Raw genomic sequence first — 23,998 nt, 5'->3', positions numbered from 1 at the left:
AAATTAAAAACCAATCTAATAAAGTCAAAGGAACTATAAAAAGCAGCAGTTGAAACTTTTGTCCAAAATTAAATTTAATTAAATAAAATTTAAAAAAAAAAAAACCAAAGGGAAAGCAATGAATGAAATGGGTGGTATCATCAGAATGATGAAGAAACCAAGGGCTTCCCTTCTCTTCTCTCTACTATAAGCTCTTCACTCTAACCCTAAATTTTCCATTTTTGCTTTTAGGGTTATCTTTTGTTGCTTCTACTGCTGTTTTTCTTCATCAGGTACTGATTTTTTTTTTTACTTTTTTATTGTATCTGACCAAGCTTTTTCGAGCTTTCTGATTTGGGTTATCTGCTAATTTAGTTGGTTTTTCAATTTAGGGTTCAAAATGAAATCTTTTCATGGTTTGATTATTTGGGTATTTTTTCTTTTCTTTTTTTACTAAATGGTTCTGCTTGATCGGGTTTTTGTTTTTAGTTTGGTTTATTTATGAGAATAACCACAGGAAATGTACTTGTTTTGAAGAGAGATTTGGAGTTGAACTTAATGTATTTTTGATTGATGGGTTTGTTCTTGTTTTTGTTTACATATAAAATAATTGTTAGGATTTGTTTTTGTACTTTTGTTTGATCGTTTGATTTTGAGTTTTTAACTTAAAACTGAAAATTGTTTACGTTTTGTTTGTAACTTACTCATCGTATTCTATATTTAGGACTTTTAGGTACAAAGTTTTAGTTTTGAAAAAAATTTAGTTACCATAATAAATTTCTCGGTGATTCTTTCTGGGTATGTTTCTATTATTTATTTTGGATTGTTTTTCCATATTAAAAAGGCTGTTTAGCTGATTATTTTGTTGTTTATGTTATCTTTCGATTGGGGTATTTTTGATTGAGACTCAAAAAGTAAGAGATTTTTTGTTACCATTGCAGAATTGTCATCTGCAAAATGTTATAGATTTCGTTTTGAGCTGCAGTCCCTTCAATTTTCGGGGAATCGAAATGTATGTGTAGAAGTGTTGATTCACAAGGGCGTATAGTGTTATAAGTTGAATTCAATAATGGACACTGTGAGGGCTTGGGTCAATAAGTTGAAATCAAAGGAAAAGGTGAGGTCATCGAAAAGCAAGGAAACTACAACAACAAGCAATGTGAAAGAGGGATTGAAAGCACCTGCAAGTGAAGAAGTACCTTCAACTGTAACGAAACAGAAGGTCGCAGCTGCAAAGCAGTATATAGAAAATCATTACAAGAAGCAGATGAAAAGCTTGCAGGAGAGGAGAGAACGGTATGGTTCTTTATGCTTTTTGAGTTACTTTTTAACTTCGGAGTTCACTTTTCAATTGTTTTGTATGTTTGCTTTGTTCATTTCATGGACTAATGTCATTAGTATGGGTATCAATCATTTTAGGCATTGCATATTATCTTGGTGGGATATGAGATAGAAAATTCGGATTGAATGTACTTTAATGCACTGACTATTGAAAATAACAAAATAGCCACTGGAAATGATGCTGGTAAAACTCTCTTGTGAGTTGAGAGAAGCTAAAATTTCGAAGTCTTAAATATAACATGCAGCTGTTTATGCTATGAAGCAATGGTTATCTTTTTTCAATTCTTAGTCATTTGGAGTGATTGCATTTTGTGTAATAATACAGACGTAATGTACTTGAAAAGAAGTTGGCCGATGCTGAAGTCTCCGAGGAAGAGCAGAGCAACTTACTCAAGTATTTGGAGAAGAAGGAAACGGAATACATGCGTCTTCAAAGGCATAAAATGGGTGCTGATGATTTTGAGCCATTAACAATGATTGGGAAGGGTGCATTTGGAGAGGTAATAGCTAACTCAAGTTTATATCTCAATTAGTAACATATGTACTGGATTCACCGTCCCGAGGAGCATTTACATGTACTTCCAGATAAATTTTCTGTTGTTGTACGGTGCTAGGATTCGATCAGTAGCTAGTTTTTTTAGTTGTTTTGACTGTATCATTTTCTTATGCTTGTCTATAATCAAGTTGAAATTCCCATTTTTTTCTTCCATGACCTATTTTGTTTCTGCATGTAGGTTAGAGTGTGTAGAGAAAAAGCAACAGGTCATGTATATGCAATGAAGAAGCTAAAGAAGTCAGAGATGCTTCGCAGAGGCCAAGTATTTACTTTTTCCTAACTTCATAGAGACAATCTTTTACGTTTGTTTTGTTTCTTGTTCTTATTCCCTATAAATATATGTTTTGTATTCAGGTTGAACATGTGAAAGCTGAAAGGAATCTACTTGCAGAGGTTGACAGTAATTGCATTGTCAAACTATATTGTTCCTTTCAAGACGAGGAATATTTATATCTCATCATGGAATATCTTCCTGGTGGAGATATGATGACTTTACTGATGCGGAAGGACACTTTGACTGAAGATGAGGCTAGGTTTTATGTCGGAGAAACAGTGCTTGCTATTGAATCGATTCATAAACATAATTATATTCATAGGTACGTTAATATTGTAAACCTATTCCTATTATTTGATCAGATTAGATATGTATTTCCATCAGTCTTTTTGTACCATCATGTGAACCCTTTATGTTTGCAATGTTTACAGAGATATCAAACCTGACAACTTGCTGCTCGACAAAGATGGTCACATGAAATTATCAGATTTCGGATTGTGTAAACCACTGGACTGTAGTAATCTCCAAGAAAAAGATTTTTCTGTTGGAAACAACCTTAGCGGGGCTCTTCAGAGTGATGGACGGCCTGTTGCACCAAAACGCACCCAACAGGAGCAATTGCAGCACTGGCAGAGAAATAGAAGAATGCTTGTGAGATTCCATTACTTGTTCAAAATATGTCTTGTCAATATTGTATAGAGTAGATTGAAGCTTTGTACTAAGCTATCGAGACATATGATTTTCATGAACAGTCTGTTATCCACAATCTATGCTCTGTTAGAAATCTTTTATGTTTAAATTTGACGTTCTATTGGTATTTCAGGCTTATTCTACTGTTGGAACACCTGACTATATTGCCCCCGAGGTTCTGCTGAAGAAAGGATATGGGATGGAATGTGATTGGTCGGTATTTTAAGTAGATTTTTCTGTTTATTACATAAATATATTCTTGACATTGAAGACTTATGCCTTCACTAATACTATCCAGGTGGTCACTTGGTGCCATCATGTACGAAATGCTTGTGGGATATCCACCCTTTTACTCGGATGAACCTATGTCAACCTGCAGGAAGGTAACGGAGCCTAGAATTTGATGTAATTTTGATATTTTGTAATGGGAATGGTCACTTGTCTGACGCTTTGTTGATTTTACTTTACATTTATTTCATGTGTTTGTTGCCATTCTTTGATAATTGACTGGTGGCGTTTTCTCAATATCTTGCAGATAGTAAATTGGAGAACCCATTTGAAATTTCCAGAAGAAGCAAGGCTTTCTCCGGAGGCAAAGGACCTGATTAGTAAACTCTTATGTAATGTTGATCAGAGGCTTGGAACCAAAGGGGCGGATGAAATTAAGGTGTTGTGTGGTGTGTTCTGTGCTACATTCTTCGGTCTGTGCTACAATTTAGCTAGTAGCTCATATGTTCAACTAGTTTGCTTTGCTTGTTATTTTCAGGCTCATCCATGGTTCAATGGTATTGAGTGGGACAAGTTGTATCAAATGAAAGCTGCATTTATTCCTGAGGTCAATGATGAATTGGATACTCAGAACTTTGAGAAGTTTGATGAGGTAATTTAGTATGCTAGCTTATACATATGCTCTCACAAGAATTACCAATATAAGTTTATAACTTATTCTGTCTTTTTGACCATGGAATCTTGAACAGGGTGAGAACGAAATTCAAAGCTCATCAAAAGCAGGCCCGTGGAGAAAGGTGTGAACTTATTTCCCGAGTAGATTTTACTTTTGAAATATAAATGTTGTTTTGTCAACAAAATTAAGAATGATCAATTGCTTTTTTTTTCTTTCACATCTGATCAAATGGCAGTAAATATTGGGGTTGGTGAAGTTTTAGATTTCAAAATAATATTTAATATATAGTTCACACAACAATATTCGTTTACGAGGAAGTTGGTAGTTTTGCATGTTCTTCAGCCTCTCCTCTTTTTTCTTTATTTCTTGTTATAAGGTTTTCACATTCCACCAAGTTTTTCTTGCTCGGGAGTTAGTTAATGAATCTTATTTTCATCATCGAGAACTATTCATTTGCTATCTACAATGTGGTAAAAATGTTTTCTTGCTCATTTATTGCTGCAGATGCTGTCATCTAAGGACATCAACTTTGTGGGATACACATATAAAAACTTCGAAATTGTAAACGATCATCAATTACCTGGGATAGGTACGCAGTTCGTTACACATTTAAACCACTAATCCATTTTAGAAACAACAACTTCTGAGATTCATCGAGTTGCATGTTTTTAACATCTTGATTCCTCGATGCAGCTGAGTTGAAAAAGAAGAGCACAAAAAGTAAAAGGCCTTCCATCAAAACCCTTTTTGGTAAAGATCATCATCATCATCATAAAAATCAATTCTTTCCGAATTTTCTCTTAATAACCCGAGTTTTATTTCTTTTCTTTCCCCAGATGATGAGTCTGCTGTAGCTACTAACCAGCAACCTGTACAAGGGAGCTTTTTGAAACTTCTCCCACCCCAACTGGAACTTCCAGAGAAGCAGAGTGAATCCAAGTGAGGCTCGATCGAACTAATTTTCCAATTTGTTTTTCTTCATAACATCAGATTGCGGCCAGCAGCATCCGAAGATGATATGATATTTAACTAATGATAGAGATGAACAGACTTTTTATGGGGCAAATGCCCTGGGAGAGAGTGGTTTGGGGGAATACTATATAGCACTTGGTCAGATACCTTATTTGCATTTTTCTTCCAAGTATATATTCTTTGAAATTGTTGTGTATTCTTTTTTCTTTGTTTTCTGTTTTCCACTTCACCAAGCTGCAAAAAAAAAATCTGTGTACAATATAGCTGCAAATTGTTCTTGTATCTATCTCCTTAAATGTAGTTATGAGAAGTCAAAAGGGTTTGTGATTGTTATTAAGTTTTCCATTTCTCATTGGAAAAGAAAAGTAGTATGAATTTGATTATGTTAGACTCAGTTCGAATGTTATAATGAAGCATTTTCTTTTATATATATATGAATATATTATGAGCTTTCTTCTACTAATTTGTAATTACCTTGTCAAAAGATGACAATTTGTTGCCAATTTCTTTTCCCAATTCCTTTATTTATGCAAGTCAATATTATGGTAATTTTTTTTCAATAGACAGTCTACCGTGTCACTTAATTAAAGTTTTTGAAAGAAAGTGTAAAAAGCAAAGTAAAAAAATTAGTTTATGTAATTAAGTGTTAAAAATATAAAATTTAAGTGGTGTTGCTGCTAATATTCCATAAATAAATAAAAAAATATTTTATTTATTTCAAGATTATTATTCTCTCCTATGTTCTTAGTGGGTTTCACCGGTTGTTATAAAGTGAAACATGTTTTCCCACAATAATTTCTCACAATTTTCCCTCTAAATTATAATATGTATATATTTATCAAACTCAATTTAAAATTATGACTTGAAGGAATTGTGCTTAAATTGGTATTCTTAAAATTAATTGAGCATAGGAATATGTTAATTAATTAGAGAATCAAACCATAAATACTGTGGAAAAAAGATTATGACATTTGAAATTCCTAGTTGACATCATCAATTTGTAACAATACTCATTTGCACCATTATATCAACTTCGTATTTTTTAGGTCAATTTAATAGTTCTAGCTTGTTTTCTTCATAGTTTGTGTTTGTTATTTTTTTTTTACATATTCTCATCACTTTATTTTATTTTATTTTTTTGTTGAAACAAATTTGTGAGTAATTAGTTTTATAAATTAATTTCCAATTTTCAATCCATGTGGAGACGATACTCGATTCGTCACTTTATTACTTGTTACGATTGCGTGCACTTGCATATACAATTTTTCACAACACACAACACCAGACAAATATGAGTTAAGTATGGTACGAAAGTAATTATATTGGCATGAAATCATGGCGTACTAATTAAATTCATAAATATAATATTCTTTAATTTGATATTTGTAGCATAAGCACTTAAAATTTTGACTTTGTAATTGACATAATTTTAATAAAAAATTTAGCGGTATAAGTATTTAATATTAGTAATTTTGTTTGTATAAACTTGTTTGTTGAATTTGTTGAAGGAGGATTTTGTAGTAACTTATATTACACATTCAAACTCAATGATTTAAAATAATAATAATTAGATAAGACATTATTTTTTGTAAAATAATTATATTTTTACATTTAAATAAATTTTTTTTTTATATTTTTACAGTTTTTCATAGAATTAACATAAAAACAACAAGAAAACTACATAAAAGTAACATGAAAATAACATCTAAATAACAACAAAAAATAACATACAAATAACAAAAAATCAATAATAAATTAATAAGAGTACAACATAAAAATATCGTATTTTCTGTGAATAAAATAAAAAAAATCGTAAAAATATTTAAAATTCAGTGAATCGTATTTTTGTAATTTTTTTTGTTATTTTTGTATATTTGTGAAATAATCCCTTTAAAATATAGGTCTTACATGTATCTTATTAAATTCATGCCGATTAAGAAGTCAAAATTTTGAATACTTATGCCGTATTATTCATTTTTTTAATATTTTTTTTTTGAACTCGTTTTTTTAATTTACATAGTTTTTTTAGGGGTTTTTTTATTTTTACACTTCAAAACAATTTTTTTTTTTTTTTTGTAGTTTTACGAAATTCTACATAAAACTCCCTATCGTAACAAGCGCTGTAACCTAAATCGCAACAAAAGATCGTATAGCAACCCACATAGAAATCATTGAAGAAACTACATTAAAATCCAAACCGTAAATTTGAAATAAAAAAGTTAAAACAATAATATATAGAGTAATTCCTATTTTTTTTTATCCATATATATAGTTAAAAGAATATAATATGTTAGAAATATACCAATATTTTATGTTAATAGATTTTGTCATGGTCCAGGCCAGGCCAGGCCCAATCCACAGTAACTTTGCCTCTCTCTCAATTTCCTTATTTTCGCCGTTTCACCAAGTTATATTGTCCCACATTGCCCCTATACAATTTCTTTGGAGTCTTTATATATTCTTACCTTAGTGATATAGCCTGTCCCTTCGGGGACATCCGATAAAATTGGAACGATACAGAGAAGATTAGCATGGCCCCTGCGCAAGGATGACACGCACAAATCGAGAAATGGTCCAAATTTTTTTTCTCAAATTTTCCACATACTTCTTCTTCTTTCTCATTTTTTATTCTTCCCTTTCTCTTTCTCTTGTTAAATTACATACAAGAAACCAATTTGGCTAACTCATTAGTGGGGATTATTGCTGTGTGTGTGTTTTTGAGTCATGACATATTTAATATATCTACTACTGGACTTAAAATTAGTCAAGTGATAACATCAGCTTGTATATGCTTAAACATTATTTAACTGAACTCCTTAAAGATATTACCAACACACTTCCTCCTGGTTCTGGTGCATAGTGATTTAGTCTTCTAGCTACAGATTCTAATGAAAATCTTACTGATTCATCTTTCTTATTTTCTATGCAGAAAATGCTTTTGCCATGTGGGCTTCCTCCTTTAAGAGAGGATGACTCAGATTCTGCTGCTTAGTCTGCAGTTTCCATTTCCATTTGGGTTATTTGTTGCATAGAAGTAACTTAACTCATAATAGTGTCATTAAAGTAAAACCAACATGGTCAGTCAACGACGAATCCATGATGCATCAATGGTCTAAGGCAGCTTCTTTAGGAGAGTGACAACATCATCTGATGACACGAGTTGATACCGAGCACTAGAACCATTTAAATCAACAGAACAAGAGAAGTAATTGTCACCCTTGAGATCAAGAACTGATGAGTCCTTGTGTAGAGACGTCTTGGTTGGCATTTTGGACTGAAGCTGTCTCTCAAAATATCCATACAAATCTTCGTCCTAAAACACACCAATGTTACAATAAGAGAAGCAGTTAAATGAGTACAAGAAATCAAGTTTTTACCTTAGAGAGAAAATGTCCAATGCATAGGACATAATCAAACCGTATGCATTTGTTGTGAACTATTTCGTGTAATATTCGTCCAATTGTCGCACCCTGCAGCATATAACATACATACATGTGATTTCATATAAAACAAATAAAGGAGACACGAGAAGGGTAGCATAAATGATCATACATGCGGTTTACTACTTCATACTGTTGTAATTTAGACATTCTGAACCTTGACACCTAAGCTAACCAACCAACTAACTATCAAAATCTGTTGTAATTCTTGGAGGGTTGTTAAAGGGATTGATCACACTAGAAGTGACTTATCTCATGTGAGTTGCATCAGTAATCGAGCAAGACTCGTCTAGTGAGTGTATCATCTTTGTAATCTCGCTACTGGTGTTAAAAGTCCATCAATAAAGCATATCAACTTCTGGATTAGATCATGGATCACATTGATTCATTGATTAGATCATGTAATTTTCTGGTGTGATCTTTCTTTTACTGTTTTGTTTATGTTTGATCATTGTGCTTTTCTACTTGATTTGAGGTGTGATTGAATCACAACACATACAAACATTGTAACTAAAGAAAATGCAAAGTACCTTGGTAACACCAACAGCTCGAACCTCTACTGTTCTGCTACCTCGGACAACATTAACAGATGCATTTGAGATTGGACCCGTACAGAGATGTTGAAGCAGGTTCTTAGCTTGAAGATTTCCAAACTGGATATCTAGTAATTCAAATAGTCCCTTTTCAAATGATACTAACTAATAGTCCAACACCATTTTACTATTTTTTTAACAGTGAGGGAAGAGAAGGATCCTGAATATGTGGTTGGTTACCTGCATACTTGTAGTTCCAGACAAGTGATGTCTCACGAATCTCGAAATGTGATCGAGGTGTTCTTTCAGTAAAGTACTCGAAAACACGCTGAAATAATGGAATGAGAAACAAGAATTTGTGGTGAAAAGGTGGGAATTCATTGGAGGATAACATAGTTTTTATCATCAATTGGTGTAGAAACAAACAAACAAACCTTCACACTCTCATCCCATTTCGTATTTAATTTCTCGGGCATTGTAGTCATCCATTCCCCTCCTGTATGACGCAAGAACATCCCATATTCTGCTGCTAGCCACATGTTGTAGTCACTAAAATTCTGTATAAGAAAAAGTTAGTGAAGAGCATAACTTGCAAGACAAGTAATGCAGAACGAAGAAAAGTAGAGAAGAGAGCTACATGATCTAGGATATTTCTGTCACTTCCACTAAGAACAACCACAGTTGTTTTGGGGTCCTCAGATAGTTTCTTCAGTAGTTCTTTGAGGTCTGGATGCAGTTTACGCTCCATTTCTTTAATTTGACCACCTCTTCTCCCAAGGGCGCCGATTGGTTCTGTTAAAGTGGCATCAAACCCCTGTAAAAAGAATGTTTAGTGACATTTATATGACCATAGATAGTAGTTAGTTTTATGAGCTTTGTGCATACAATGATAACAGGTTGTTACACATAAGATAGGGATTTCAATACTTCTATAGATGAATGAATAATTTTATTTGAATTTCAAAAAACTAATCTGATGCTGAAAAAACTATAAGGAGAAATGTCTTTGTTGAATACATAACTTAGAGAAGCCAGCATATTTGTTATTCCATCTAAAAAAAGAAAGAAGGTAAAATTATACAAATTCACACTCTGTCAACTTATAAGTTTTACTTCACCAACCCACTTTGTCCATTTCATGGATCATCATAAAATTCCAGCCTATTTATTGTCTAGCAAGACAAAGTTGCATACCAGTATAAGCAATCTATTACTGGATTCCGAATAGCGATCAACCACTTCTTTCATAGGAAGTAGAAGTGGAAATTGCCTAGTCCTCCGTTGAGCTTCCACAATAGTTTCGTTGAGTTTCCTGGAAGAAAAAGAAGAAATTACACAAGATTACAGCAAGAAAAACTAGTTGGTATGAACAGATAAATATTTTTCTTATTAGAATAAAAGTAAAACTTGCAATCCTATAATACATTCTATGCTAGATAAATTATATATGAGCATACCTAACAAAAGTTGCAGCCCATTGTTGAGATGAATGAGATGTTACATGCTTGAAGTTATGTTGATGTCTCATTTCTCTTTCCTTAGCTATCATAGTCAAAGCATCACCAATGGAAGCAGCAACTTCTGTGATATCCAGTGGGTTTACTAAAATAGCGCCAGCACCGAGTGAATTTACTGCACCTGCACACTAAATTTAAATGGAATAAACAAGCCTGAAGAAGAACTATGAAGAAAATGCATTGAGTAGAAACCAACCATAGCAAAATTTATTATATAAAAGCTTTAATGATGAATTTAACATTGGAAAAATAACATACAAGGCAAACTCAAAGAGAAATATAAAGTTGAATTACCTTACTCAGAATGAGAACACCTTTATTGGATTCTTGGAGAGCAACAAACTTGTAGCACTCCAAATTCGTTCCCTCTCTACAAGGAATAACAAGTGCAACATCTAAACAGGAAAAACAACAAAACGATTTACATACATATAAACATCATAAATTTTCCAGGGTTGGAACAATTTGCTTTATCTAAGACGAAATTGATTAACTGTTTTGTTACAGAACAAAAACGAGTACCAGCAACAGCATTCAGAGTGCACATTGTGTGATAGTCAAGCATTTGCTCCTGTAAAAAGAAGAGAAAATGGTTCTGGCAGTCTTGACATAATATGAGAAAACATTTGAGTAAATTGTAGCCTCAAAAACATATATTAATCAATTCAGTTGCTCTTAAAAAGGCCTGAACTCAGGCCTTTGATTCTTAGTTTTACTAAATTTTTCTTTCAACTAAGATGCCTTTACAAAGTTTAAAAAGCTATCAAAACAGAGAAAAAAACACAAACCAGATGGATTATAGGAACAGGAGTTCCAATACTCCTATTAATGTGTCCCACAATCTCATGAACTTGGCTTGGAAGCTTTTGATCTGTATTAAACAATAATAAAGAGATTAATAAAAATGACTGTATTATTATGATCACTGCAAAGCCAAATTTGGAGTAGGAACATATTTTGATCATGAACATACATTCCGGAACATCAGTTCTGGTTGGCACAGAAATTTGAAGTAGAACTACTTTACCGCGCCAGCTTGGATTTTCCTCTAGGAATTTTTTAAAAGCCGAAAACTGTTGTGGAATTCCTTTCATCATGTCAAGCTTATCAAAACCCAATATCATCTGTCCAAAGTTTAACAACAATGATAGGTAACTAGAGAACCAGAATTCTGAAAAGAAAATTCAAGTAAATACATTGGCGAAACATAAAAATTACTCAGTCTCATATAATACAACATAAAAATTCAAACTAGTAAAGCAATATTAGAAGTGAAAACTCATTGTTTGTATAGCATAGAGTTTAAGGATTCCTGTGAGTTGGTTCAACCTTTCTTCTATGCCAAATGCAATTGGTTTAAAGAAAAAAGATACCATATCCAACTATTAGCAGACAAACAATTGTTATAAGTAGATATCTTTAGCCTAGAATAGAAGGATCTCTTCTTTCCTTTAAATGAGTAAAGAAATGAATTTTCAACACTTTATTATTCCAGCTGAACACTTAATATATTGTTTATCAGAGAAACCAAAAGTTACAGTTAGTCTACCTTCCGGCCAGCAAGACTCTCTTTCAGTTTTTTCATGTCTTCCTGGACTTGAGGAATTTCCAAAACTCGAACAAACTGGTCAGGGTCTATGCCAGTCGGAACCTGTAGTTCCACATCCAAATGGGAAATAAAAGAATGCAGGCATCACAAGTGAAGAAACTCAGCTTGAAGTAATTGAAACAAGTACATGTAATAATGGATGAACATAAAAATGTAAGCCACATCCATGTGCAAATGAATATGTATGTACTATATAAAATGCCAACTTTACAGGTTTGCAAAATAACTATAATAGAATGAAGGAAAGGTTTTCAAATTTATACCACTGCAACTCGGGTAAGCTTTCCTCGGTCCTCTAATCCTTTTGGTGTAACCTCTAGCCCAAGTATATGAGCACAAGTACTCGTAAAATTCGTTGAATAATCATATGTATAAAAACTGGAAGTTCAAGAATCCACCAATTAAAATCCTTGTGATCTCAAGATTATAACACTAAGATGGTTTTGCCACCCATAAATAAGATACATCTAACAAAAAGTGAGCAACTTGACTTACCCAACCAAATCAGCAGCAAGAACAGATCTTAAGAGCTCGGATCGAGATGCGAGTGTTCTATAAATTTCTAATGAAGGAAAGGGTGTGTGGAGAAACCAACCTACTTTCATGTTATAGTTGTGTCTTTTTAGATATTCTGGAAGAAGCATTAGTTGATAGTCATGGCACCACACAACATCTCCCTCCTCATAGTGCTCATTAACTACATCAGCAAACATTTTGTTCACCTTCTTGTATGCATCGAATTGTGCCTGGTAATTATGGTTGGTTGCAAGGCCTTCTTGTGGATCCTCAAGATAATGAAAAAGAGGCCACAATATGTTCTCACAGTAACCATTGTTGTACTGATGAACAATAGCCTCATCAAGAAATACCGGAATGCACCTCTGCAGTCAATGAACAATCTCTTTTAAGTAAGTATACCATATGTAAAGAGCAATAAGTACAAGATTATATAAGTAGTAGATATTTGAACCTTTTCAGCTAAAGCTTTGGTTAGTGCAATTTTTCCAGTCTCATCAGGCACATTTACATCAGCCCAACCAATCCATCTAACATCAAATTCTGTGTATGAAGTTTTTATCAATCAATCAGTCAATCAAACTCCACAAACAATATGAAACAAAAAAAAAAAAAATCAGTTCAAATGATCAGATTACCTTGAAGTGCAGTGACAAAACTCTCAGCATCCATCTTAAGCTGCCATTGTTCCTCACCCTTTCGAATTGCAGAAAAAGGCAGCCTATTTGCTACAACCAACAATCGCTGTCTGCTACCGTCCTTTGCTTCTTCATTCGAATTGATAGATTTCCTTAATTCTCTTTCCCTCATTAGTCTTTCTAATCTAGTTAGACCGCTATACTTGTTCCCTGACATATGGTGTGACTGTCTGTCTAATACTAATATAGCTAGCTGTCCAATAAACAAAGGAACAAGAATTATGACACCAATGAACAACTTAGGATAACAACTAATTAACTAACTAAGTAACCAAACTTATCATCTCTGATTTGGAAAACAAAAACAAGTGATGGGCATCTTATATGTTACAATGCAGCTAATAAAACACATCTAGTCTTCAATTATTATAGCTTAGCTATTCAATGTGGTAGTTGGGTTTTCTATGAACACAAACCAACATAAAATGTATTATGCTTCCTTCATCATTGACATCTTCACCCAACCAAATTCTCTGTTTCTTATGCCACCACAACAAAACAAGGAGATGAAATCATCTAATAAATTTTGAAGGCTAGGTTGGAAGTTGGATTTTAGTAAAGAAAGAAAAAGATAAAGAAAATATAAGAAAAAAATAGAAAATAATGAATAATAAATTCTGATATATGGTATAAGAAAAAAGATTATTTCACAAATAAAAAAAACAATAAAATATTATAAAATTATAATTTTATGATTTTTGTGATTTTATTTATAGAAAAATCGGTTTTTTAATATATTTTTATATTGTTCTTTTATTATTTGAAAATATGGTTTTTTTTATATATATATTTTTATGTTGTAATTTTATTATTTTGTTGTTGATGTTTTTTGTTTGTATATTATTTTTTTTATTGATTTGATGTTGTTCTGTTTTTATAAAACATCTTAAAAATATATATAAAAAAATATTTAAACTTAAAAATGTTAAAAAAATTACAAAAAAAAGAGTGTTGCATGTAATTATCCTAAAAAAATTGTATAAAAAAACACTCGATTCAACCAAATTTTCCATATCAAACTTAAAAATTGGTTTATTTGTTTGTTTTTCGCACTTTTTTTTCAATCATTTTCCTTATATTTTTCTTTCCTTACCAAAATTCAACTTCCAAAGGGTAAGAAAATCTAGGATTTAAACTACTAATAATCAAAGAATCATGCTTCTAACTTCATAAACTTGTAAGAAACATGTAGAGAAAAAAAAACCCTGAAAGAGAATGAAGAATATACCTCTTGGTTAGATCTGATCTGAGTGTAGAAATGAAGAGAATAAGAAGTTGAATCGAATCAAATAGCGAATCAATCTGACATGGGTTGTCAAATTTCAAAGCTTTTCTTCAGTGGAGTGGAGTAAGAAGAAGCCTTGCCAGACAAGGATACTAATTATGATTATTATTAACTACGTAGCTTTAAATAACACTATTAAGCTTAAACCTTAATTAACAACGATAATTTATTTATTTATTTATTCTAAGTGATCATCACCTACCACAAGTTCAAGTTCCATGTTTAATGTTTTCCACGTGTGCAAAGTCATTTTTCTCTATAATATATTCACTCTTAAAAATATATTTTGTTTCATGTTTCTTTCTTTTATTAAAAATATTGGTGTGAAAAAAAATTTACGATTAGTAATACTTAACTATATAAATTAATCTTTTCATAATAAAATCCTCCAAACTTTATTTTTGTTAGCCATTTACTCTTTTTGCTTAAAAGGCTTTGTTAAGTGTCACGGTAGATATACACTACTAAAAAATCGATTTATGTGTGTACAATGTGGCATGTCTATTAAGAGTGTTTATTAGATCATATTTAATATTTTTAGACATATTCAGATCCGATCAAATTATATATTAGATGTTAAATTTTATTATCTGATTTGATCTAATTAATTTCAGTCATCAAATCAATGTAATATTCATTGGATGTTGGATTAGATTGGTTCTATTCGTTGAATGCATTTTATATATTTATATTGGTTTAATTTGAATTTATCTTCTAATGTTTGACGGTCAATTATAATTAAATCTGTCGGTTGTCATTAGATTGAATCCATTTATGTACACCTTTTGTCTACCGTAACACTTAAGAAAGTGTTTTGAAGAAAGGATAAATAGCTGACAAAAAGTGAGGTTTGAAGAATTTTATAAGCAGTTTTGGTGTAAATTTTCCTTTTTATTATAACGGGCCAGGCCCAGACCCAAGCCGAGGCCCAGCAGACAATTTATCCACGGTTGTCTTGTCGTATGGATTTGCATCTGAAGTGAACTAGTTTAGTTGTTCTTCAGCTACAAACGAAAACAACTTCATCTCATTATTCAAACTCAAGTTTTCTCCATCAAATATGCAGGTATTTCTTTTTCTTCTTCAATTCTTAAATCTTAAATTTTATCCCAAAATTCATTTTCAACTGTAATATAAACCCTAGATTTGATTAGATTAGATGTAGTGTTAACAGTTCAAATCTGTTGACTTTCCCACTCAAACCGAGAATTAGCTATACAGTTTGAGTTTTATTTTGCTTCAAAGTTCTCTTTTTCTTTGTAAAGAATCTGTGGAAATTAGTTGTAAGTGTTCGATCGAGCTTAGTCTTGATTTACTATGGTGTGTATTGATCATAACCATTGTGTGTGTGTGTGTGTGTGTGTGTGTATAGGCCAGTGATAGGTTCAATATCAATTCCCAGCTTGAACATCTACAAGCTAAATATGTTGGTACTGGCCATGCTGACTTGAACAGATTGTAAGTGTTCTTTTCATTTCTTTTGTGGCCATTTTTGTATCATTATGAGATGAGATGAGATGATTGATTTTTCAATGGGATTTTGTAGTGAATGGGCTGTGAACATTCAACGTGATAGCTATGCATCCTATGTTGGACATTACCCACTTCTGTCCTACTTTGCTATTGCTGAAAATGAATCCATTGGAAGGGAACGCTACAACTTTATGCAGGTTCTTCCCTTTCTCTTTCTCTTGTTTTTATCCATTACTTAGCTAAATAGTGGTGATCACATGGGGATTCACCTTCCAGAAGTTAAGAAAGCCACTAGAAGAAAACTTAAGCCCCCACTGAGCCAAAGAATGAGCTGCGATGTTTGAGGCTCTAGGAGTCCAACAGAGGTGAAAATTGTTAACATTAAGAAAAGTGCAAGCATTAGACCACTCAGGTGGTCTCCTCTCCCTAACCGACTGAACAAGCACAGAACAATCCGAGTGAAAGACTCCCTCCTCGAGTCCCAAATCAGTTACCAGCTATTAAGCTTTTGTTGAGTACTCAACCACTACCGAACTAGCAACAATATTTTTAGCATAAAGAGCCTTGACAAAACCAGAGCTATCTTTGTTCCTCTCTTGTTAGGTTACACGAAAGCAATTTAGCTAAATTGAACTCACACAACAATAGAACCTATCTCATTTGTGAATTGTGATGTTGCCATTGCTATTTCTATGTTTTAAAGTTCATTGCATTCTAACCCTATGTGTGTGTGTGTGTGTGTGTTTGAGTCATGGCAATATTTAATATATCTCCTAGCGGACTTAAAATTATGTCTCCTTCTCTTTAACTTTTGTCAAGTGACAACATCAGCTTATATCTGCTCAACCTTTAATTAACTGAACTCCATAAAGAGATATCAACACTCTTCCTTCCTTCCTTCTGGTTCTGGTGCTTATGCTTTGGTAATTCATTGGTGATATTTGGAACTTGGAACTTTATGCTGTGATCTAAAGCAATAATTAAATGTATATAACTTATCGTAACTGCATAGTGATTCTTCTCAAGTTATAGATTGTAATGAAAATCTTTACTGATCCACCTTTCTTATTTTCTATGCAGAAAATGCTTTTGCCATGTGGGCTTCCACCCGAAAGAGAGGACGACTGAGATTCTGCAATGAGAGACCAAGTTCAACAGTTTAATCTCCGATCATCTTTAGTCTGCACTTTCCATTTCAATTTGGGATATCTGTTGCATTGAAGCAGCAATGATTAGATTTTGATATTAAATAGGAAATTGAATGTTGAGACTGATTTATTGTTTGTGAAATTCTCATGATTAGTTAGTATGTCAAGAATTGTAACTTCTGGTGTAGAACTAATATCATTACCAATATAACATTAACAAGCCTTTGTTCATGTGTACTCATTTTGGAGATTGAAAGAAAATATAACATTTTTGTGTAAATGCCAATTAAACTTAGATATGTTTTGAATATCCTGAAACCAAAACTAGCTATTGATTTATAAAAATAACAATGTTCAAAATAATTTTGATTAATTAGAATATTAAGGTAAAATATATAATTGTCTACACGAAAATGTTTGAAAGTCATCATTTACTTATTAGAGCATCATTAATGCATGCAACAACGATTAGTGTTGTGTTACCTGCTTGACCCCACTTAAACTTTTTTATCATTTTTTTTTTCAATTAAACTAGTCAATAGAAAAAGAAATAAATAATGGCAATACTATTGTGATGCTCTAATAGAGTAATCTCATTTTTATAATAATAATAATAATCTATCATTGTTTAGGAAAAAAAAAAGCTAATCAAAATTTTTATTCTTCAAAATTTGACATGTTTCAAACAAAGTCGAACCTAAAAATATATGGACCTATGGCGAATTAGATTTTTGGGTCCTCACTCTCAAAATTATATAAAAAATTATAAAGATAAGTGTCATGAGATTTGAATCCATGACATTGTATAAAATGTCATACAACACAACCAATTAAGCTATGAATATTTATTGTTTACAATACATTTAATTTTACTTAAATAAAAGCCTAATAAAACTTTTTATTTTTTTTATTTTGGACTCTCAAAAAGTGTGAGCCCTAGATACAGGCCTAACCCTCCTATGCCAGGGTCGGCCTTGCCGCCTTGGTATCAAATCATACTCTTAAACTTTTCAAGTTGACCTCTATTCTATTTCGTTTAATTTTATTAATATGTCGATTGTCCATATTCTAAATTATGCCTCTTGAACTTTGATGTAAATTGTACTTTTAAATTTTAACATGTAATGAATCGCGATCTTAAATTCTCATCCAAGTTAGGCATCCGTTAGTAAAATTGGACGGAAGTATTTAAATTCAATAATCTTAATAGTTCGAGAAGAATTTTACCATCTAAAAAGTTCAAAGATACAATTTGGTACATGTCAAAGTTTAGAAGAAAAAAAAAGCCAATTAAATCATACTAAACAGCCCATAAATGAATTTTGTTAGGGTTATGGTAACTAATTCGAATCCAATGTTTTAAATTTGAAAAAAAAAATGGTTGATTGTTCTCAAAAATAAAATTAAAAATCACTATTCTAATTCTCTTCTCAATAAATCCAATCATCTACTATATCTAATGATTGGAGCTGTTGGTGGTTGGTGATCTTCACAAACGCGTTAATTGAGATTATTAGATATAAAGATTTCAACTCTTAATCCAATAATCTCAAATTATGTCCAATTTCGTTCAATTTTACTACTGCGATGATTGTGCATGTATTAAATCGTGTCCATAAATTTTAACATCTACTAAATTATACTTCTAAATTTTAACATATATCAAATCTTGTTCTATTGACTTTTATTTAGGCCATGCTTTTGTTAATAAAATGAAGTACAATTAGACAAAGTTTTTGAATCCAATAGACATAATTTATTACGTGTCAAAATATTCCAATTTGATCAGTGATTGTAGTTACTGGTGGTTGATCAGTGATCATCGCAGACCAGTAGATGATCCGATGAACCGAACTATGCTGACAAGGATTCTTTCGAATCCAGGTAATGTCAAAACAAAGTTTCAAGCTTTACAACTTCATGCTCAAATTATCATAACTGGTAATACCTCATCTTCTTCTCACACATCAACACTAATTTCAATCTACTCAAACTTCAACAATCTCTTACATTACACCATTCTTCTCTTTCACACACTTCACTCTCCTCCTTCCTTAGTAGCATGGAAATCCATCATCAGAGCCTACACTTCCCATACTCTTTTTCATCAAGCTCTCTATTCTTTTATTCAAATGCGTGGCTTTGGGATATACCCAGATCATAATATCTTCCCTTCTGTCCTAAAATCATGTGCTGTAATCATGGATTTGAGATTGGGTCAATCGGTTCATGGGTCTATTATTCGTTGTGGTATGGGTTCGGAGTTGTATACGTGTAATGCTCTCATGAATATGTATTTTAAATTTCAGGGCTTTGTTGCTCTTAATGTGTTTGATGAAATTCCTCAACGAAAGGGAGTTTGTTGTACTAAAGATCTAAGCTTTGGTTCTTCTGAAAGTGAAAGAAAAATAGGATCTTTTGATGATAGTGTGAGAAAAGTGTTTGAATTGATGCCGAAAAGGGATGTTGTTTCGTGGAATACAGTGATTGCGGGGAATGTACAGAATGGTATGTATGAAGAGGCTTTGATAATGCTTAGGGAAATGGGGAATGCTAATCTAAAGCCTGATTCTTTCACTTTGTCTAGTGTTGTTCCTATATTTGCTGAATATGTGGATGTTATTAAAGGTAAAGAGATTCATGGTTATGCCATAAGGAGTGGGTTTGATTCAGATGTATTCATTGGAAGCAGCTTAATTGACATGTATGCAAAGTGTACTAGAATGGAAGATTCACTTCGTGTTTTCGATCTTTTACCTCGTCGTGATGCCATTTCATGGAATTCGATCATTGCAGGTTGTGTACAGAATGGAGCATTTGATGAAGGTCTGAGATTCTTTAGGCTGATGTTAAGTGCTAAAATTCAGCCAATGCCGGTAACCTTTTCGAGTATCATGCCTGCTTGTGCTCACTTAACAACTCTTCATTTAGGTAAGCAACTCCACGGATACATTATTAGGGGTAGATTCGATGAAAATGTGTATATTGCTAGCTCACTTGTAGACATGTATGGTAAATGTGGGAACATTAGGATGGCTAGGTGGATTTTCGATAGAATAGAGTCACATGACATAGTGTCATGGACTGCCATCATTATGGGATATGCTTTGAATGGCTATGGAAATGATGCCATTTCCCTATTTGAACAAATGGAAAAAGAGGGAATAAAACCTGGTTATGTCTCATTTATAGCTATATTAACTGCTTGTAGTCATGCTGGATTGATCGATAGAGCGTGGGAGTATTTTAATTCTATGACTGAAAATTATGGGATTGCTCCTGGTTTGGAGCACTATGCTGCAGTTGCAGACCTTCTTGGTCGAGCTGGAAGGTTAGAGGAAGCTTATGAGCTTATTTTGAATATGCATATAGAACCAACTGGAAGTGTATGGCTTACATTGCTGGCTGGTTGCAGAATTCATAAAAAAACCGAATTGGCTGTGAAAGTTGCTGAGAAAATATTTGGTGTTGATCCTGACAACATGGCTGCTTACGTGCTTTTGTCAAATGTTTACGCTATTTCTGGGAGATGGAAAGAAGTGGCAAAGCTGAGAATCTGTATGAGGAACAAGGGAATGAGAAAGAAGCCAGCTTGTAGCTGGATTGAGATTAAAAACAAGGTTCATGCTTTTAGTGCAGGAGACAAATCACACCCTTACTATGACAGAATTAATGAGGCTTTGAAAGTTCTTTTGGAGAAGATGGAAAGAGAAGGGTATGTTGCTGAGACAAATGAGGTTCTCCATGATGTTGATGAGGAACAAAAGAAAACATTGTTGTTTAGCCATAGCGAAAGACTCGCTATTGCCTTTGGGGTCATCAACTCGCCTGCTGGTACAACTATTCGAATCACAAAGAACATTCGGGTTTGTGTGGACTGTCACACAGCAATCAAATTTATGTCGAAAATTTTAGGGAGGGAGATCATTGTGAGAGACAATAGCCGTTTTCACCATTTTAATGGCGGGCAGTGTTCATGTGGAGATTACTGGTGATGAAGTAAGAAACACATAATGGAAGGCATATGATTTGATAGAGTGTTTGTTGATAAATTGCAAAGCAAATACAGTGACTTTGAGAAGTTTGATGAGGTAATTTAGTATACTTGTAAGTAGGAAATGGCACACTTTAATTTGGTAAATATTGGGTTGATGAAGTTTTGGATTTCAAAACAGTAATTTAATTTAGTTTAGTTCATAAATGAGAAAAGTGGTAGCTTTGCATGTTCTTTAGCTTCTCCTTCTTTCTTGTTTATTGATCTTATTTTCATAATCATAATGTAGAATTAGCCATTTGCTTTTGCTATCTATGTTTGTGTGATTAAACATATGTGGTAAAAATTTTAGTATTGACTTAACATTTTTATCTTATTTGATGTTAAGCTTATTTTATTCATTCCATTATTTAGATTGGAAACAATCAATTTCATAATTAAAAAAGACAACTTACATTACATTACATTACATTATCCTCCATTTTTCTTCTTTTTTTTTTTCTTGGAAATGGGGATATTACATTACATTCTCCATATAAAAACTTTGTTGTTTTAGGCATTTTCTTCTGAATTTTTTTTTTTTTTCATTATAAATTTCGATCACACTCATAGCATTTATTCAATTATCAGAAAAAAAAAAATTGGGTTAACAAACTCACAAGTTTCTGATCTCGAAGACCAACTCAAAGCCATGGCTACTGACAAAGCTGAATCACCTCAAACGTGAGTCTACTCGCTCTACATCACAACATACATTGTTTATATTTATAATTGTAATTTACAGTTTTCATGTATCTTATTTTCCAGGAAGAAGGAATATGACAACTCATTCGATTCGATTCAAACTAGTTAGTATACACTTTCTATAAATCTCCAATCAGTCAATAAATACTAGTTTTAAGGTTGAATCGTAGTAATTTCATGCTTTAGTGACTCACTATTGTTTTTTTTACTGAATATTAGATATTAATTTTGGAAAAACAAGCAAGTTTTGGCAGCTACCAGAGGAGTTAGTGGAGAGAATTTTATTGAGTTTGGATGCTGACTCTCTTACAATTTGTAAGTTTGTTTGTAAGTCTTGGTTCAATATGATTGAAAGACGTTATTTTGTAAACAAACACCTTCTTGGCATTGCCAAGATGAATATGGTGAACATCTTTATCGGTTGGGTTCATCTAGAAGAATCAGCGAAACCCCAGGTGTGCTGTACCGCTTTTCAAAGATTTTCAATGATTTCTTTTTGCGAGGGTGGCCAAGATGATGATGATGATGACTACCTTTCTTGTGTCATTGAAGAAGTGAAATTTCCACCTATATCGCCGCCGGTGATGGAGGAAGATGCAGAGGACTTGCCATTAGGTTGCGTTGTCTTTCATTGTAATGGCATCATTCACATTTTTGATGAGGAATCTGCAACGTCGGCTATTTTGTTCAACCCAGCACTCAAAGAATTCAAGTTTCTATCTCTACCCGAGATTCATGAGGAATTCGATGAGGTATAGGATGTGGATTTGGGTATGATCCCGAATCTAATACTTACAAGTATGTTAAGATTTTCGATCGAGGTGAGGATTTGGTAGATCCAATAGCTGTGGTGCACACTTTAGGAACTATTTATTGGAAGTTTATTACTGATATAGAAGTTAATGCATGTATGTTTACCAGAGACAATGGCATTTACTGTAAAGGTGCTTACTATTGGCTGAATAATTTGGCTGATGGGAGGATTTTTCTTGTTTGGTTTGATATGTCTAATGAGACATTTCATAGCATACCATTTCCAAATGAGATCATACCATTTCCAAGTTTTCTTGTTTGGTTTGGTTTGATTTTTTTTCTCCATACAATTCAACTCTCTTTTGTTTGTAAGGTCTCTATTAAATAAACTTAGTAAATAATGATACAAAATAAAGTGTTGAAGTAGTAGCATAGTTAGTGGCAACTACATTTGTTGAAAGTGTTCCCTAGCATAGTACCCCCATTTTCTCCCGCACGACACTGCTTGGAAGTTGGAAGATTTTTTATGAAAAATCTTTGTTTTCGTGTTGTTTATGTTAGCTTACATGTGTTGTGTACTTAAATTGTATTCGAGATCCTGAATCAATGTTTATCAAACTTGTTTTAATTTAATCAATTTATATTTCAAATAACACTTTTGATTTATTAATTATCTTTTTTTTTTTGAATAGATAATAGAATTTCATTAATGACAATCAACTGAAATAATAGCATGCAATTTAATCGAGACATCTCCTTGTTAGAGGCACGATCAAGATTAGAATTAGAAAAACGAGTTAAATAATCAGCCGTCTAATTCTCCAATCATTTGATAAAAAATAAAATAAAATCAGATGAAAAAAATTACAACATCACAATTAATCTTATGAACATCTATGTCTTTTCATCCATTGCTCAGAAGATATAACAGTAAAAATTGTTGCAATAAGTTTATTCAACATCGTAGCTTGAGCAATTAATTATTGTATAAGGTACGTAACTGCACTACTAATAACTCTTTTAGTCGCAGAGAACTTGTTGTTCTCAGCCATTAACAATGATTTGATGATGAGTAACAAAAAAGAACTAACAACAAAACAAAAGCATGTCATACAAATAAGACTAAAACACTCAAAACTATATCACAGAGACAAGATTAATCACAGTAACAAAAATCGAATTGCAGTAGCAAAATACAATCCCGACCAAACTGCACCTAAGCCCAAGCAGGGACGGACCCACTAGTAATCATGTGGGGGCTATAGCCCTACTAACAAAAATATTGCATTTTAAAAAATTAAATATATTTTTTTTTTAATTTGATAATTATAGACTAAAATAGTAAACCCCCACCCCCATAAAATTAAATAAATTTATTAAGAGTGATTATAATGTAAGTATAAATATTTTTTTAATAGTAAATAAGCCCCCACAAAGTAAAATTTCTGGATTCGTCATTGAACTTAAGAAAGGTCGGCAGGCATGACCAAAAAAAAAAAAAGATAACCTTCAATAACTATAAATTTATAAACGAGAAAATCTAAATTTTTTTTTCCCTATTATTAATCCTTG

General features: G+C 32.6%; 5 protein-coding genes and 1 non-coding gene across 6 annotated transcripts; 5 read left to right on the top strand and 1 right to left on the bottom strand.

Moving 5' to 3' along the window:
* The first annotated feature begins 69 nt into the window (after nucleotides 1-69).
* Nucleotides 70-5,146, top strand: LOC115723274 (uncharacterized). Its single transcript, XM_030652717.2, has 14 exons — nucleotides 70-272; nucleotides 921-1,275; nucleotides 1,646-1,820; nucleotides 2,055-2,138; nucleotides 2,231-2,472; nucleotides 2,582-2,801; nucleotides 2,974-3,053; nucleotides 3,139-3,223; nucleotides 3,376-3,507; nucleotides 3,607-3,720; nucleotides 3,818-3,865; nucleotides 4,249-4,333; nucleotides 4,438-4,494; nucleotides 4,581-5,146. Exons 2-14 carry the CDS (start codon nucleotides 1,049-1,051, stop codon nucleotides 4,685-4,687), a joined length of 1,656 nt encoding a protein of 551 aa, XP_030508577.1. The 5' UTR covers nucleotides 70-272; nucleotides 921-1,048; the 3' UTR covers nucleotides 4,688-5,146.
* Nucleotides 5,147-7,197: 2,051 nt separating this feature from the next.
* LOC133031608 (U6 spliceosomal RNA) lies at nucleotides 7,198-7,300 on the top strand. The gene has a single exon (XR_009684712.1). It is a non-coding gene; the product is annotated as a U6 spliceosomal RNA (small nuclear RNA).
* A 146-nt stretch (nucleotides 7,301-7,446) lies between these two features.
* LOC115723273 (alpha,alpha-trehalose-phosphate synthase [UDP-forming] 1) lies at nucleotides 7,447-14,542 on the bottom strand. The gene is made up of 18 exons (XM_030652716.2): nucleotides 14,258-14,542; nucleotides 12,970-13,222; nucleotides 12,786-12,874; nucleotides 12,311-12,696; nucleotides 12,079-12,193; nucleotides 11,756-11,857; nucleotides 11,180-11,330; nucleotides 10,995-11,077; nucleotides 10,729-10,777; nucleotides 10,501-10,601; nucleotides 10,147-10,334; nucleotides 9,884-10,001; nucleotides 9,327-9,503; nucleotides 9,124-9,246; nucleotides 8,930-9,017; nucleotides 8,687-8,817; nucleotides 8,094-8,186; nucleotides 7,447-8,029 (listed from the first exon to the last, which is right to left on the bottom strand). Exons 2-18 carry the CDS (start codon nucleotides 13,184-13,186, stop codon nucleotides 7,829-7,831), a joined length of 2,412 nt encoding a protein of 803 aa, XP_030508576.2. The 5' UTR covers nucleotides 13,187-13,222; nucleotides 14,258-14,542; the 3' UTR covers nucleotides 7,447-7,828.
* Nucleotides 14,543-15,178: 636 nt separating this feature from the next.
* On the top strand, nucleotides 15,179-17,166 carry LOC115721918 (uncharacterized protein At4g14342). The gene is made up of 4 exons (XM_030651024.2): nucleotides 15,179-15,380; nucleotides 15,687-15,772; nucleotides 15,861-15,984; nucleotides 16,868-17,166. Exons 1-4 carry the CDS (start codon nucleotides 15,375-15,377, stop codon nucleotides 16,913-16,915), a joined length of 264 nt encoding a protein of 87 aa, XP_030506884.1. The 5' UTR covers nucleotides 15,179-15,374; the 3' UTR covers nucleotides 16,916-17,166.
* A 1,476-nt stretch (nucleotides 17,167-18,642) lies between these two features.
* Nucleotides 18,643-21,026, top strand: LOC115723203 (putative pentatricopeptide repeat-containing protein At3g23330). Its single transcript, XM_030652637.2, has 2 exons — nucleotides 18,643-20,266; nucleotides 20,351-21,026. Exons 1-2 carry the CDS (start codon nucleotides 18,780-18,782, stop codon nucleotides 20,928-20,930), a joined length of 2,067 nt encoding a protein of 688 aa, XP_030508497.2. The 5' UTR covers nucleotides 18,643-18,779; the 3' UTR covers nucleotides 20,931-21,026.
* Nucleotides 20,982-22,771, top strand: LOC115723204 (F-box/LRR-repeat/kelch-repeat protein At1g09650-like). The gene is made up of 4 exons (XM_030652638.2): nucleotides 20,982-21,026; nucleotides 21,560-21,652; nucleotides 21,737-21,777; nucleotides 21,893-22,771. Exons 1-4 carry the CDS (start codon nucleotides 21,022-21,024, stop codon nucleotides 22,429-22,431), a joined length of 678 nt encoding a protein of 225 aa, XP_030508498.2. The 5' UTR covers nucleotides 20,982-21,021; the 3' UTR covers nucleotides 22,432-22,771.
* The last annotated feature ends 1,227 nt before the right edge of the window (nucleotides 22,772-23,998 follow it).

Source organism: Cannabis sativa, chromosome 9 (genome assembly GCF_029168945.1).
Source record: "Cannabis sativa cultivar Pink pepper isolate KNU-18-1 chromosome 9, ASM2916894v1, whole genome shotgun sequence".
Classification (NCBI taxonomy): Eukaryota; Viridiplantae; Streptophyta; class Magnoliopsida; order Rosales; family Cannabaceae; genus Cannabis; species Cannabis sativa.
This window is presented reverse-complemented; position numbering and strand designations above follow the sequence as displayed.